This window comes from Pleurodeles waltl, chromosome 4_1 (assembly GCF_031143425.1).
Source record: "Pleurodeles waltl isolate 20211129_DDA chromosome 4_1, aPleWal1.hap1.20221129, whole genome shotgun sequence".
In the NCBI taxonomy this organism is placed as follows: Eukaryota; Metazoa; Chordata; class Amphibia; order Caudata; family Salamandridae; genus Pleurodeles; species Pleurodeles waltl.
In genome coordinates this window covers 745,181,914-745,196,377 of record NC_090442.1, presented here as the reverse complement: position 1 = coordinate 745,196,377, position 14,464 = coordinate 745,181,914, and the positions used below count along the sequence as shown (strand labels likewise).

General features: G+C 44.7%; 1 protein-coding gene across 1 annotated transcript in view; it reads right to left on the bottom strand.

Moving 5' to 3' along the window:
• The window catches only part of LOC138287187 (NACHT, LRR and PYD domains-containing protein 3-like), a 593,954-nt gene extending 588,535 nt beyond the window's left edge, over positions 1-5,419 (bottom strand). The window contains exon 1 of the mRNA XM_069227549.1: positions 5,348-5,419. Coding sequence (XP_069083650.1) covers positions 5,348-5,419 — 72 coding nt within the window. The remainder of the gene's footprint in view (positions 1-5,347) is intronic.
• Positions 5,420-14,464: the final 9,045 nt, after the last annotated feature.

Sequence of the window (14,464 nt, the reverse complement as noted above, 5' to 3'; positions counted from 1 at the left end):
ATGCTGACCCTGGTCAATGGAAACTTCCCACCACAAACCAGATATGAGAATTTAAGAAGCACTGGCTCACATTAGCATGACCCGTGGCCAGGGGAACATGCTGCTGTAGGTAAATTCTGCTCTGAGATGCAACACCACCAGAGACATCAACTTTAGCAATAACGTTTTTAGTGATCTTGGACTCCACCTTGGAAAGCAAGTCACAAGTACAAACTTTTCAATGCTTCTTCTCTAAGCTTAGTTTCTTGCAGAAGCTCCAGGCTACTCTTGCCTTTTTGATGTCTCAACTAAAGTACAAACCAGTGCTGTAACAAAAGCCCCAGCAGCCCCTGCACTGCAGGGGGCCATTTAGATCCAGGGGGCCCCCTCTGGCACTGTGCACAGGCAGGAGACCCCTGGCTGAGAGCTCCTGACTGAGTCTGGAGCATGGGAACCCCCTCAAGTTTTGTTATACCACCGGTACAAAAATGGCCTCTACCTAGGAGAACTCCTAGGTAGACACCATTTTTATACTCTAGTAAAGATATCAAAAAGGCAAGGGTGGCCTGATGGTTTGTGCTTCTAATACTCTGACTGTGGTGGTATCCAAACACATAAACAAGGCATTTCCCAAATCTTCATCCATGGGAACAAATTACATTATTGCTCATTGACCACACGCCTTACCTTCAAGTAAGCCTACACTCCTCATTGAGCCATCCACAGCAAAGACCCATCCTTTAACCAAGTAAAGCTTCAAAGATACTCACAGAACAAAATTCTGTTGTAGACTAGCATTTCAGTCGATTACCCCTGCTGCAAGAAGAAATGTATTTATGGTACCTTTTTATCTCTGCAGTAGAAAATATGGAATTCCCTGCAGCTAAAGTCAAGACATATCCAAGATCATAAAGACAAGTCATGGAGGGGACTTATCTACATTTCCATTCCAAAATGTGCCTTCAGTATCCTGCCTAAAAACCGTTTGACAGTCAATTGTCTTTTTTTTTGCTTGGGCTGCACTTGCCCTTCCCTTCACATGTTTGGCACTCTTAAGCCCTATAGTGTTTTTCTTATATGTCTCATTATGTACAACTTTGAAAAATACATCAACTGTATGAGGATTATTCTCCATGAGCCTCTATTTAATGTATTCTATTTGATTCATGTTCATCTCTCTAGGTACAATTCACTTTGTCTGATGAATATTATTGTAGTATAAATGACCAAGAAAGAACCGCCATCACGTCATATAAGTTTCTTAGTTTCTTTTTTCTCTACCCATTTCGTATATGCATATAGCAAGAGGGCTTATACTAGGAAACAGCGTTTTGCTGTAAAACCCTCTTTGATCATTTGCTGGTTCAACATTTACCATCCTGTGTCACTACACTACCTTCATTTGCCTTGACCAATATAATTGGAACAGAAATTTTGGATTTTTGTTTATTGACATGTCTCGGAAGTCTGATCCTGATGAAATCGCTAACCTTGATTGCGGGAATCTTGACTATATACCTTATATCTTACTCTCTTTGTAACTGCACTTGCTTATGCAAAAGCCTCTTCTTTAAAGCACTGTGGTCCACAATGGGATTCTCCTTCACATTTTGAAGTGCTTGCTTAGACACCACAAGCAAACATGTACATAGTATGTCTGTCTCCGTTCAGTACAAATGCGCTGACAGCAGTGACAGCATGAGGGCTTATCCTGTACGCCTATACATTCTTTCATAGCACTGGACCAAGGTACATTGACAAGCTTCATGCTCTCATTGAAGTAACACTTGTACCATTGCACCTGGTAATTGTATTGCAGATCATACAAGGCTGATGTGATATACTTTCAAGGTTTCCTTTATTTTCTATGATGTCAGCTACAACCAATTTTCCATGACTAAGACTTTAGAAAAAATGTCTTTGCAAAATGTCTCAGACAAGAAGTCCAAAGTCACCTTCACGTTAGAAGAGGCAAAACATTTAACTTATGTCTATTTGGAGCAGTGGCCTGTGACCAACAACACGTTTCATGTGTAAGGGCAATACATTAAATGCCCCCTTTTAAAGTTACACTAATTTGATATCTGGATCCAGCCATAGCAATGTTATTCACATAACTTTTCTACTGACAACCGTGCAAAGAATGCTATGCTGTTCAACAGTGGACCTGCGGAAGGGGAGAGGGACAAAAGAGAGAAACAAAGAGCTTGTCTATCTCCATTCTGTTTGTTTCTGCAGCTTCTGCACTACAGAAGTGTTCATATCTTGTGACAATCCTTACATTTCCAACTCATGCTAGGTGGTCAAAGTTCTGGGACTTCTTAGATCTTCAGATATTTGTAGTTTAGATCTGTGCTATGAGTGATTATTGATATAACAAGGTTATCATCTGTACAAGTTGAGTCTAGTGCTTTTAATTAGAGTTAGTTTATAATCCTGGGAAGGATGACTCCAGCAATGATGTGCAAATATCAAGGGCCATATTTATACTCCGTTTGCGCCGAAATTGCGTCGTTTTTTTTGACGCAATTTCGACGCAAAACTAACGCCAACTAACGCCATATTTATACTATGGCGTTAGAGGCGAATAGCGCCAAAGTTCCCGGAATGTGCGTCATTTTTTAGCGTGAACCCCTTCCTTGCGTTAATGATATGCAAGGGAGGCGTTCCCGTCTAAAAAATGACTCCCAGGCCTTTACGTGGTATTTATACTCCCGGGCAAAAGAGACGCCCGGGAGTTGGCGTGGCAAAAAACGGCGCATTTGCGCCACTTTTTAACGCCTGCTCAGGGCAGGCGTTAAGGGGCCTGTGGGCTCAAAATGAGCCCACAGGTGCCCTCCCATGCCCCCAGGGACCCCCCCTGCCACCCTTGCCCACCCCAGGAGGACCCCCAAGGATGGAGGGACCCACCCCAGGGACATTCAGGTAAGTTCAGGTAAGTTTTTTTTTTTTTTTTTTTAATAATATTTTGTGGCATAGGGGGGCCTGATTTGTGCCCCCCTACATGCCACTATGCCCAATGACCATGCCCAGGGGACAGAAGTCCCCTGGGCATGGCCATTGGGCAAGGGGGCATGACTCCTATCTTTACAATGATAGGAGTCATGTTGATGGGGGATGGGCGTCGTTAAAAAATGGCGCAAGTCGGGTTAAGACGATTTTTTCGACGTAACCTGACTTGCCCCATTTTAAGACGCCCATGCGCCATTTTCCCCCTACGCCGGCGCTGTCTGGTCTACGTGGTTTTTTCCCACGCAAACCAGGCAGCGCCGGTCTGATTGCGCCGTCTAACGCCATTCCATAAATACGGCGCCCGCATGGCGCTTCAGAATGCCGTTAGACGGCGCAAAACTTTTTGACGCTAAACTGCGTTAGCGCAGTTTAGCGTCAAAAAGTATAAATATGGGCCCAAATTTCTAAATCCTTAATCCACAGTGCTTTGCAGAATACCTCGCTTTATCGATAAGGTATTTGAATACTCTAGGCCTATGGTTTTGAGTTCCATACTTTGGCAACAATGGCTCACTTCAGCAGTTAAATATCCCAATTTCCTGACTAAGAATGCTCTGAAACATGAGTAACTTAGGGCCTGATTTAGAGTTTGGAAGATGGGGTTACTCTGTCACAAACATGACAGATATCCCGTCAGCCATATTATGATTCCATTATATTCTATGGATATCATAACATGGTAGATGGGACATCCGTCACGTTTGTGACAGAGTAACACATCCGCCAAAATCCAAATCAGGCCCTTATAATCCATGCATCCAAGATGGCTGCCACCATTACAAGTCTTGCGAAAGTCCCATGGTGTACTAGGACTTGAGGTCTACCTTAACTTCACCTGCATGTTTCATGTACTATGCAGGCCACAGGCACAAATCTTCACACCAAGCAGCACCGACACTCTGCATGCACCACCGACCTCTTCTGCTGTGAAAAGCCTGTGCACCATGAACATCAGAGGAGTCCATTTCCTCACATCTTCAGTATACACAAGTGAGCATGATTTGCAAATGAACGCATCCACAATGTCAAACACCAGTTTTAGCCACATGCATGTAGGACATTAAACAGGTGTCAAGAGCATGAAGGTAGTAATGGTATTCCCGTCACTTATGACAGACCCTTCAACCAACCTCACCCACTTATCTACCTCCATGTCCATTTGTTGCCACAAGAAGTAGATTAGCAAGAGACTTTTCAGGATAGACATGTCCATCTTGTCCCTGGTAACCACTTTTAAGTATAAAAGGCCTCACATTCTCAGGTGATATGCCTTTCTTATCTCTTATAACAAATGTTTCTTTCACACGAAGAGCACATGTGACACTGCAGAAGAATCTGTTGATTATGTAACGTCTTGGCAGGAGGCCAACCATCATTCAAAGCTTCTTGACTTGGTTCAGCCTGTGATCAGTTTTGTCACTTTCAGATCACACATCCATAATGCCAAAAAATGACTGATCAAAGATCCAGTGTATGAATGCTACCAGTAGGGAAATAACTCAAGTAGTATAGCGTTTCCCTTAAATGCCATACCCATTATAACTGGTTCCTATAAGTCCGCCACCAGTTTGCTTAAAACTGTGCCCAACAATTCTTTAGCAATGATCATGTATGGTAGGCCAGAGTCTGCCAACACTTTTAAACCCTTACCTAACACTATAAAAATGGTACACATATGAGGACCAGGGTCATCTTCTATATTACAGTTAACGCTTCTGATTACCAAACACCATTTTATTGAACCCCCTACACTCTTCATTAGGTTCACTTGGTGCAATGAATTGGACTAATATGCTTCTTGGATTTCTTCCTATTTCTGCATGTTTTGGTAAAATGTACTGGTCTGCCACACTTGCTACACTTCATTCCCACTGCAAGACACTCTTTAAAAGAAGCAAGATGAATTGGATTTCCACATTGGTAGCATGCAGGTTGTGTCATCACACTACAAATTCCACCTGCCCTCTTTTCCGATTTGTCTTCATTTACTAACATAAATACTGTCACGTTGTAAAAACAAATGGGCTATCAGCTGAGGGGTAAAAGTCCCATTCAAGTAATAAACACAAGCCTTGTCAGGGTGAATCTTGACAGTCACTAAATAAACTTGTGCTTAACCCTCTGGTAGCTTGAAACAAAATCATTCAGGATTAACTTAGAAGCAATGTTGAAGTGAAAATACAACAGCAGAAAAATCCCAAACCTACTTAGAAAAATAGATTTACATGTAATAAACAAAATGATACCAAAACAGCAAAAATGAAAATCCAATAAGTAGAACTGAAGTTATGCGTTTTTAAACTTTCAGGTGAAGAGTTTACCTTCTCTAAGACTAAGTCCAAACAAGGAGTCTCACCTGATGCTTTACGGTGGTGGGGGCAATGAGATAATATTCGGTGCGAGGAGCAGATGTTCGCTGGATCCTCATGTTAGTGGGAGACATGGGTGGTCGCTGTTTGATGTGAAGACCAGTTCACCTTCAGAAAATCGTGTTGGCAGAAGATGCGATGATAGTTGCTAGCCTGAGGAACCTGTGTGTGGTCACAAAAAGCCCCAGACTTCTCAATTTTCACCTGGGAGTCTGTTTTGTAGCAGGAGGAGACCTGGAGGGGCACCTCTTGGGGATTGGGGCTCCCTCCAGCAGAAGCCAGCAACAGGTCAGGCAAGTCCAGGTAGTGCTGGTCAGCAAGGACAGTTTCAGGGAAGGCCGTTAGAAGCTTGCTGTGTCTCTTAGTTCAAACAGGAGGTCAGCCAACAGACCCTTTGAGTAACTAGCACCTAGGTTCAAGGAAAGCAAGTCAAGTCTTCCTTCTTCAGACAGCAGGGCAGTCCTCTTTCTGACTGTTCCATAGATCCACAAGTGTTTTGATGAGAGGTTCTGAGGGTGTCATACCCAGTGCCAGCTTGTGGGTGCGGGGTGTCCCCTTTGTCTAGCCTTCCCCCTTTCCTTGTTTTGTTTCTAAGTTGTCTAGGGGGATAAAGGCAGGCAGAGGTGAAAGCTGCATTTTTCAGTGGTAGGGTAGGCAGCCTTAGAAGTAATGAGGGGGGGGTGCTTCAGGCTACCCCTTTGAAGCACAGCAAGAGGTGAGTGCAACTCTCCAAGACATCCTGCTCAGCAGTACACTCAAGGCCCTTTTGACTCCATATCTGGAAAGAATGCACAACACACTATCGGAGAGTCATTCACAATCATGTGACCCTGGACACTGGTAGAAAGGCACATGTGGTTTAGGCAGGAAAATGCCAACTTTATAAAATTGGCATTTTCTGAACAGTAACTTAAAATCCAACTTTACTATTAAAGAGGATTTTCTAATTACACTTCAAATGAGAGGAAGAAGTATTTCTCTATCAGTTCTCAAGCTGAAGTTATCACTTATTAAGTATAATAAGGTAACCCAGTGTTACTCAATGGGAGAGATAGTCTACCTACAGTGTAAAATGACTTTAGGAATTCTTCTCTGTCAGAACATGTAAAACTTAAATACACATGTCCTACATTTCAAATATCATGCACCTTGAACCTCTAGGACCTAACTTAGGGGTGATATATAAGTCTTAAAAAGTAAGATATAGGCATGGAAAATGGTTTATTTGCCAGGTTGAAATGACAGTTTAAAACTGCACCACAGACTGCAGTGGCAGGCCAGAAACATGTTCTACAAGCTACTTTAGTGGGTGGCACAATAAGTGCTGCCAGCCACGTCCGCTTTTAATTTACTAGCCCTTGGTAAATGTTGTACCATGTACTAGGGACTTATAAGTAAATTAAATGTGCCAATTAGGTATGTATCCTTTAGTCCTAAAACAAACACAGATGAGCTCAGCAAATATAGGGGCAAGAATGCAAAAAGTCTGGGGAAACACCCCACCAAGAATGTCAGGTCTAACATGTTTCTCCCCCAGCAGAAAGCAGAGAGAAGTACCCATCCTCATGAAAGTTCTCAATGCTAAGGTGGAAAAACTTGGAAAGGCCTTCAGCATTGGCATGGTTGGTCCCAGGGCGATGGTCTACCCTAAATTTCATTCCCTGTAGGGAGATGGACCACCACAACAGTTTCTAATTCTTACTTCTCATCTGTACCAGCCATCTGAGGGGTCTGTGGTCTATCTGATCCCAGAATTAAGTCACAAACAAGTATGCTCTCAGCTTCTTCAGTGCCTAGACTACTACAAAGTCCTCCCTTTCTATTGCACTCGACCTCTGTTTCCTGGGAACTAGCTTCTTGTTGATGAAGGCTACAGGTTGGTCCAAGCCCTCATTGTTCTGCTGTGAGAGGACAGCCCCAATGCCATGCTCTGATGCATCGGTATGCACTATTAATTTTTTGGAGAAGGTAGGGGCCTTCAGCACTGTTGCTGTGCACACAGCCTCCTTCAAGGTGTTGAATGCTTTCTAGCACATCTCTGTCCAGATCACTTTTTGGGATACTTCTTAGAAATCAGCTCTGTTAAGGGGGCAACAATGGTGTCATATCCCTTAACAAATCTTCTGTAATATATGGTGAAGACTAAGAAGGCCCTCACCTCAGTATGGACTTGGTGGGGGAGGCTCCCAAGCCAGGATGGTTTGTATCCTGTGCTGGAGGGGCTGTGCTTTGCCCCCACCAACTTGGTTGCCAAAGTACACAAACGATCCTTGCCCTATCTTGAACTTAGTGGCCTTAATAGTCAGTCCTGCCTTCTGCAGACCCTGAAGCATTGCCCGGAGGTGGTGTAGGTGGTCATCCCAGTTATAGCTGAAGACATCAGTGTTGTCCAGTTAGGCAGCAGTGAAGTCCTCCAACCTAGCTAGGACTCTGTATACCAATCTCTAGTAGCTGGCAGAGGCATTATTCAATTCAAAGCACATTACTTCAAATTGAAAGTGGCTCTCTGAGGGGGAGAAGGCTGACCTCTCCTTGGCCCCATCAGTTAAGGCAATCTTCGAGATGTTAGTTCGACTGTACTTAGGAATTTGGCAGCTCCTGATCGATCAATGAGTTCATCAGCTTTGGGGATGGAGTGAGCATTGGTCTTCAGGACTGAGTTAGTCCCTCTGTAATTCACACAAAACCGGAGTTCTGGAGTGATGCCCTGTGGGGCAACCTTGGGTTCTAGAACCACTGGACCGGACCATGGGCTGTTGCAGTGCTCAATCACCCCTAACTCCAGCATCTTGAGCACCTCATCCTTGATATTGGTCCTCAATATATCAGATAGCTTGTAGTTTATATTCTTGAGAGGCATGCTGTTCCCTGTGCTGATGTCATGAGTATACCAAGCGGTGAGCCCGGGGGTAAGGGACAGAAGGAAGGAGAATTGCTCTAACAACTGGCAGCTCTGGCTTGGATTCAGAATGGTTTGTATCCTCTATTGAACCATCTTGCTCTTTAGAAGAGATCTGGAATAGGTTAATTCTTCTCCTCCTCACCTCCATCTGTCACCAAGAGCATGGTGACGTCAGACAACTCAAAGTGGGGTTTGAGGTGATTGGCATGCAGGACGCTCAAGTGACTCCTGCGGGTCTGGAGGTCCACCAGATAGGTGATGTCCTTCTTCCACTCTGGGGCCCCGTCAACTGGTCCTGCAAGTCCCAGAACTCCACAGGTTCCATCACCCGTGCTTTTTGGCCAGACTGAAAGTCCACCAGAGTGGCTTTCTGGGCATGCTGGAGCTCCATGACTTCTGGGTTGGCATCCAGGTTCTCAGTGGCCCTTTTTCAAATGTGCGTCACCTAAGACCAGAGATCCAAAATGTAGCTTATTACATCCTGGGGGCATTTCATAGGAGCTTGCTCCCACCCTGCCTTCACAAGGCTGAAAGGACCTCTAACAGATCGGCCATACAGAAGTTCGAAAGGACTGAAGCCTGTCCCTTCTGAGGAAATTCCATGTAAGCGAACAGGCAAGGCAAGAGAACGTCCCACTTACACCTCAAGGGCTCTGACAGGCCTACAATCATGCCTTTAAGAATCTTGCTGAACCTTCCAACAAACCCATTGGTTTAGGGGTGGTACGGTGTAAAGAACTTGTAGGTTACCCCACGCTCATCCCACATTGACTTCATGCATGTTGACAGGAGGTTAGTGCTCCTGTCAGGCACAACCTCCTTCAGGAAACCAACCCAGGTAAATATCCCTATCAATGCCCTGGCCAGTGCACGTGCAATCATCAACCTCAGAGCTATGACATCAGGGTACCGGGTGGCATGGTCCACCAAGACTAGGATAAACATAGGGCTGTCTTGAGATCCAGAGGCCTCACAATGGCTATGCCCACCCTCTCAAATTGGTTTACCATGGCATGGAAGAAGACACCTGATTTCCCACAGGCCTCGAAGGCAGTGCAGGACCCATGGAATGCATCTGTGGTCACTCTGATCCAGGGCAAATAAAAGTGGGTGACCAACAAAGATGAGGATTCAGCCTGTCCCAGATGTCCTGAAAGTGGTACCTCATGAGCCAACTCCAGTAAGAAAGCTTGGCAGCACTGGATGACCACCAACACATAGGTCACCACAGGCTCAGGGACCTTAGGCTTACTATACAGAAGAACATTCTCCTAATAGATGAGGTGATCACCAGAGGTGTCACCATTTGCCTGGCTCCTTGCCCTCAAGAGCAGGGCACTCCTTCTACACCTGGCAGAACTCTGCCAGAAAGGGCCTCCTTCAGCTTGCCATGAGGCTAGTTCAGGTATGTCTCCCAAGGGAGCAATGTCCTCCCCTGTAGGTTCTGTGATGTCAGCCTCAGGATCAGCTTCCTACTGGACTGTTGGAATGTCGCTCCTCATCTTGCAGGCACCTGAGCCAATTTTCCAGGCTCAAAGTCCTTTTGACTAGCCTCCTGGGGTGCATGGACTGTGTGGTCAGACACAGCAACCCAGGTAATCCAAACACCTCTAAGCGGGATCGGAGTTCCACCTCTTTCCAGATAATGCGGTCCAGGTAATTTCCTAGCAGACAGTCAACAGGCATGGCCGGACTTACAGCTGCCTTTAAGAAACCTGAGACCCCCATTCAAAGGGAACCAGAGTCACTAGATAGTGATGCACCCGCTTGTCTGCTGTCATAACCTGGTGGAATACATTAAGTTTTACCTGCTCTGAGAACACCAATTGACACCTAACAGTAGTCATACTGACTTCTGTGTTTTTCAGAGCCTTCATCCTCTGCACATTGATGGAGAGCCAGAACCTGTATTTCTAAGTATTGTGAGGAGTGAGTCATTGGCACTATCGCTGTGTCCCCCAGGGACACTAGGATAACTGCTGCACCTCCCCAAAACTAACTGGGGCAACCTCCTTCTTAAGCACTATACTCACCATTCCCAGGGTAGGCCCACCAGGTGGGGGCTGATTCCTGCTCTTGCAAATGGGATTCCCCCTTAAACTGCCCCCGTAGCACTTGCGCATAAAGTGGCGTGAAGGCTTCTTCCCACAAAACATATCTTTCTTTTGCTCAGGATGGAACTGCAAATCCTCCTGGGGAGCCTTGAGAGAACGTCTTTGGCTTTGCCCTGTCACTGCCATTCTTCTTCTAGTGGGTACTGTGGCCACCCTTCTGGCTATCCCCTCCGGTACCTTCTTTGACACCGTGGTACTAATCCCGAAGTCTCCTACACAAGCTCCTTGGATACAGTGAGCTTGGAGTCTATCAGGGTTTTGTGCAACTATGTAAAGCAGTTAGTGAGCATGTGTTCTCTCAGAATCAGATTATACAGTCAGTCAAAATCAGTCACGCTGCTGCCCTTCACCCAACCATTCAGTGCCTTACTGGAGAAATCCACAAAATCCACCCAAGACTTGTTAGATAGTTTTTGACTGTCCCTGAACCTCAAGTGGTATTTTACTGGAGTGCATTCAAAATTGGTGATGAAGGCTGCCTTCAGGGGGGCATAGGTCATCTAGCCAGCAACTGGCATGTACTTCCATATGCTGGCCCCCCTCCATTCTCCTTTGCAACCCTATGCATATGCAGGGCTACGTCATAAGCTGCACACCACTTATCAATATCACCCCCACCACATAACTAGGCACCACGTCTTTGGGAATGTGGGCCTTTTGTCTACTTTGGACACAGGAATGTTCGTACCACCATTGCTACTGGACCCTGAGAACTGTTTGGCTTTTATGTCCAGCTCCTTTTGACTCATTTCATGAGCCAGCAATATTTTCTTTTCTTCCCAGGCTAGTTTCCTTTCTCTCAAGGTCCTTTCAGACTCAGCCTTTTTCCCTGGCAAGGTTCTCTCTGCCTTGTTCTTCACCAGGGCTCGCTCTGCCTCAGCCTCCCTTTCCTCTGCAGCCAGTTTCAGCTTGGCTAGCTACAGCTTCAGCTCCTTCTGAGCCCCCTGTTCTCCAGCTCCTCTGAGGGCAGGTTGCAGGAGGACACAGTGCTTCCTGCACTGTGTCCAGCAAGGGACCTCTCTCCTGTGGCCCTCTTCTCTCCTCTGGAGACATGGCCTGGAGGTTTTCTCCCCCCTCCATTTGATTCTCCTCTCTCACACCATCCTCCTGTGTTGTAGATTGCAGCTCATGGGGCCACTCCCATGCTCTGAGGGCCATCTGGCACTCCCTTTTGTTATAGCCTTTTGCCATCTGAAGCACCCTCTTCCTGCATAACTGTTTTAGCTCTGTCGCAGTGTAGCCCTCAGTGCCTGCCAGGACTTCTTCCATTTTTAGCAAACAAATATCACAGGTTCACAAATATGAGGCAGGAATTGAATTTAGAAAAATGAAAAAATTCCGATAGAAAATCAAGGAGAATAAAAATGATTTTGATGTTAGATTAAAATTAAAACAAGGGATTTTTTGTTGTATACAAATCACTGAGTGGCACTGCACAACACAAGTACTGGACCCCACCACTGAACACCATTGTAAGAAACCAGGTTATTAGTTGAGAGGGCCAAGAGCCCCACACAAGTGGCAGAGTGAACCACAACAGTCACAAAATAAAACCGTGCTTACCCCTTTGGTAGCTTGGCACAAAAGCAGTCAGGCTTAATTTAGAGACAGTGTGTAAAGTATTTTTGCAGCACTCAAACAATAATAAAGCGAAAACACAACACCAGAAAAGTCTCAAACCAATTTAGTAACAATTAATAAATACAATGACATCAAAACAACAAAAATCCAATAAGTAGAACCATAGTTATGAGTTTTTAAAGTTTAAAGTGAAAATAGCACCCAAATGCATAAAGCGCAACTTGCCGGTATTTGGTTGCAATGGACCAGGTCAAAGTCTCAAGTTCAGGATGACAATGAAGGAGCGTGGATTGGGTACAGGGGCCAGGTTCATCCTGTTTAAGAGTTTACCTTCCCTAAGTCCACTAGAGGAGCCATAGCGGGAGTTTCGCATTGGATATGAGGAGATTGTTGTTGACATGAGGAGCAAGTTGTTGCTTGAGCTTTCCATTGGTGTTAGACTTGGGTGGTCACTGTTTGTCATGAAGAGCAGGTTACCATCTGAACTTCACACTGGTAGGAGATATGGCTATCATTGGTGATGCAAGGAGTCTGATTGTGGTCACTAGGTGCCCCAAACCTCTGGATTTTTACCTGTGGTTCAATTTTGAACAAGGGAAAGTACACTCTGATTCCAACCAGTGGTCCAGGACCTGGGGTACATCTTGGGGATCAGGATTCAATCCAACAGAGACCAGCAGCAGTGCTCAGGCTGGTCCAGGTGGTGCTGGTCAGATGGGTAGTTGCAGGGAAGGCCTCTGGAAACCTTGTTGTGGTGTCTCTTTAGCTCAAACAGGATGTCAGCCAACTGACCTTTGGAGTCAAGTCTGCGGATCTTGGGTTCAAGGCAAGCAGGTCTAGTCTTCCTTCTTCAGACAACAAGGCAGCCCTTCTTCTGAATCCTCTACAGGCCTAGGAGTGTTCTGATGAGATTTTCTGGGGTGCCATTCTTATACCCAGTGCCAACCTTTGTGTGGGGGTCGATCCCTTTGTCGAACCTTCTCCCTTTACCTGGCTTGGCTCCAATCTCTCTCGGGGGACAAAAGCAGGCAGGCCTAGGTGTAAGCTACATTTGTCAGTGGCAGGGCAGGCAGCCTTAGAACTCAGTAAAGTGGTGGGCACATCCCTCAGGGTACCCTTCTGAAGCCCAAAAGTACAACCCTAGGACATCCTGCCCAGTAGACGAACACCCTGCCCCACACCATAGGATTTTTATCCCCATGTCTAGAAGAAGCACACACAGTGACATAGGAGAACCATTCATAGTCATGTAACCCTGGCAGAAAGACTCATTTAGATTAGGCAGAAAAACATCAACTTTATGATATGACATTGTCAAAATTGAACCTTAAAATACAATTTTACTATTATAGAGGAGTTTAAATTACAATGCAAATGAGCAAAATAAGTATTTCTCTATATGTTCCTAAACTGAATTTATCACTTACTAACTGTAATAAAGTAACCTAGTGTTAGTCTACTGGAGAGATCACCATAATACAGTAAAAAATACTCTAGGAGTCTTTCACTTTCAGGACATGTAAAATAGAAATAGACATGTCCTGCTTTGAATACCATGCACCTTGCCCTATGAGTCTGAAGGGCCTACCTTAGGGGTGACTATACTATAAAAAGGAAGGTTTAGGCCCGGCAAAAGGTTTCTTTAGCCAGGTCAAAATTGCATTTCAGGCTTCAGTGGCAGGCCTGAGACATGTTGTACAAGCTATTTTAGTGGGTGGCACAATGGGTGCTGCAGCCCACTTGTAGTATTTAAGATCCTATTCATGTTACAGGAACTGGGCACATTTAGTACCCCTTAACTAAGGATTTTTAACTATATACCAATTTAACATGTTTAAGGGTGACAGCACAATCACTTTCACACTGGGTAGCAGGGATCAAGTACAAGCAGGAAAAAGTCTGAGGGAATACCACACCAAGGATGTCAGGTGTAATTTGTTATTTGGCATTCTTTTTAACTTACAGTTATTTCTTAATTAGGGTTGAAGGAGGAGAATAGTGAAGTACTTTTGGGTGAAGAACAACTTGAGTTTTGGATTTGTTTAGTGTATCCTGAGTACCGAAAGGAGGAGGATTTTCATGAGAAGGCGGTCATTCACTAGGCATTTTAAAAACTGATGTTTCTGGCTATTTCCTTTGGGATATACTTTATATAAAGTGTGTCTTTTAAGGAATCTTTTCATTTTGTTTCAACACACTGTTGTTGCTCATCAAGGAATATAACTTATTTTAGAGTTGACTAGAAAAGGAGCAAATACTATAGTCTAAAAATGCTTTAGGGACCTTCTTGGAAGTGGAATTAGCTTTAATAAACTAAGAAGGAATGTTGTAATTCCTGCCTTATGGGTTCAGTAATATTCTTAGGAAAAAAGGTGAGTGCAATATAAAATTACGTAATTGGAATTAATTATATGATCCACAATTATAATACTAATGTGTGTTCATCTCCTTATGGGATTTCAGCTCTTTAGACAGTCTAGGAAGGATAGCTGAGAATGAGATTTTTG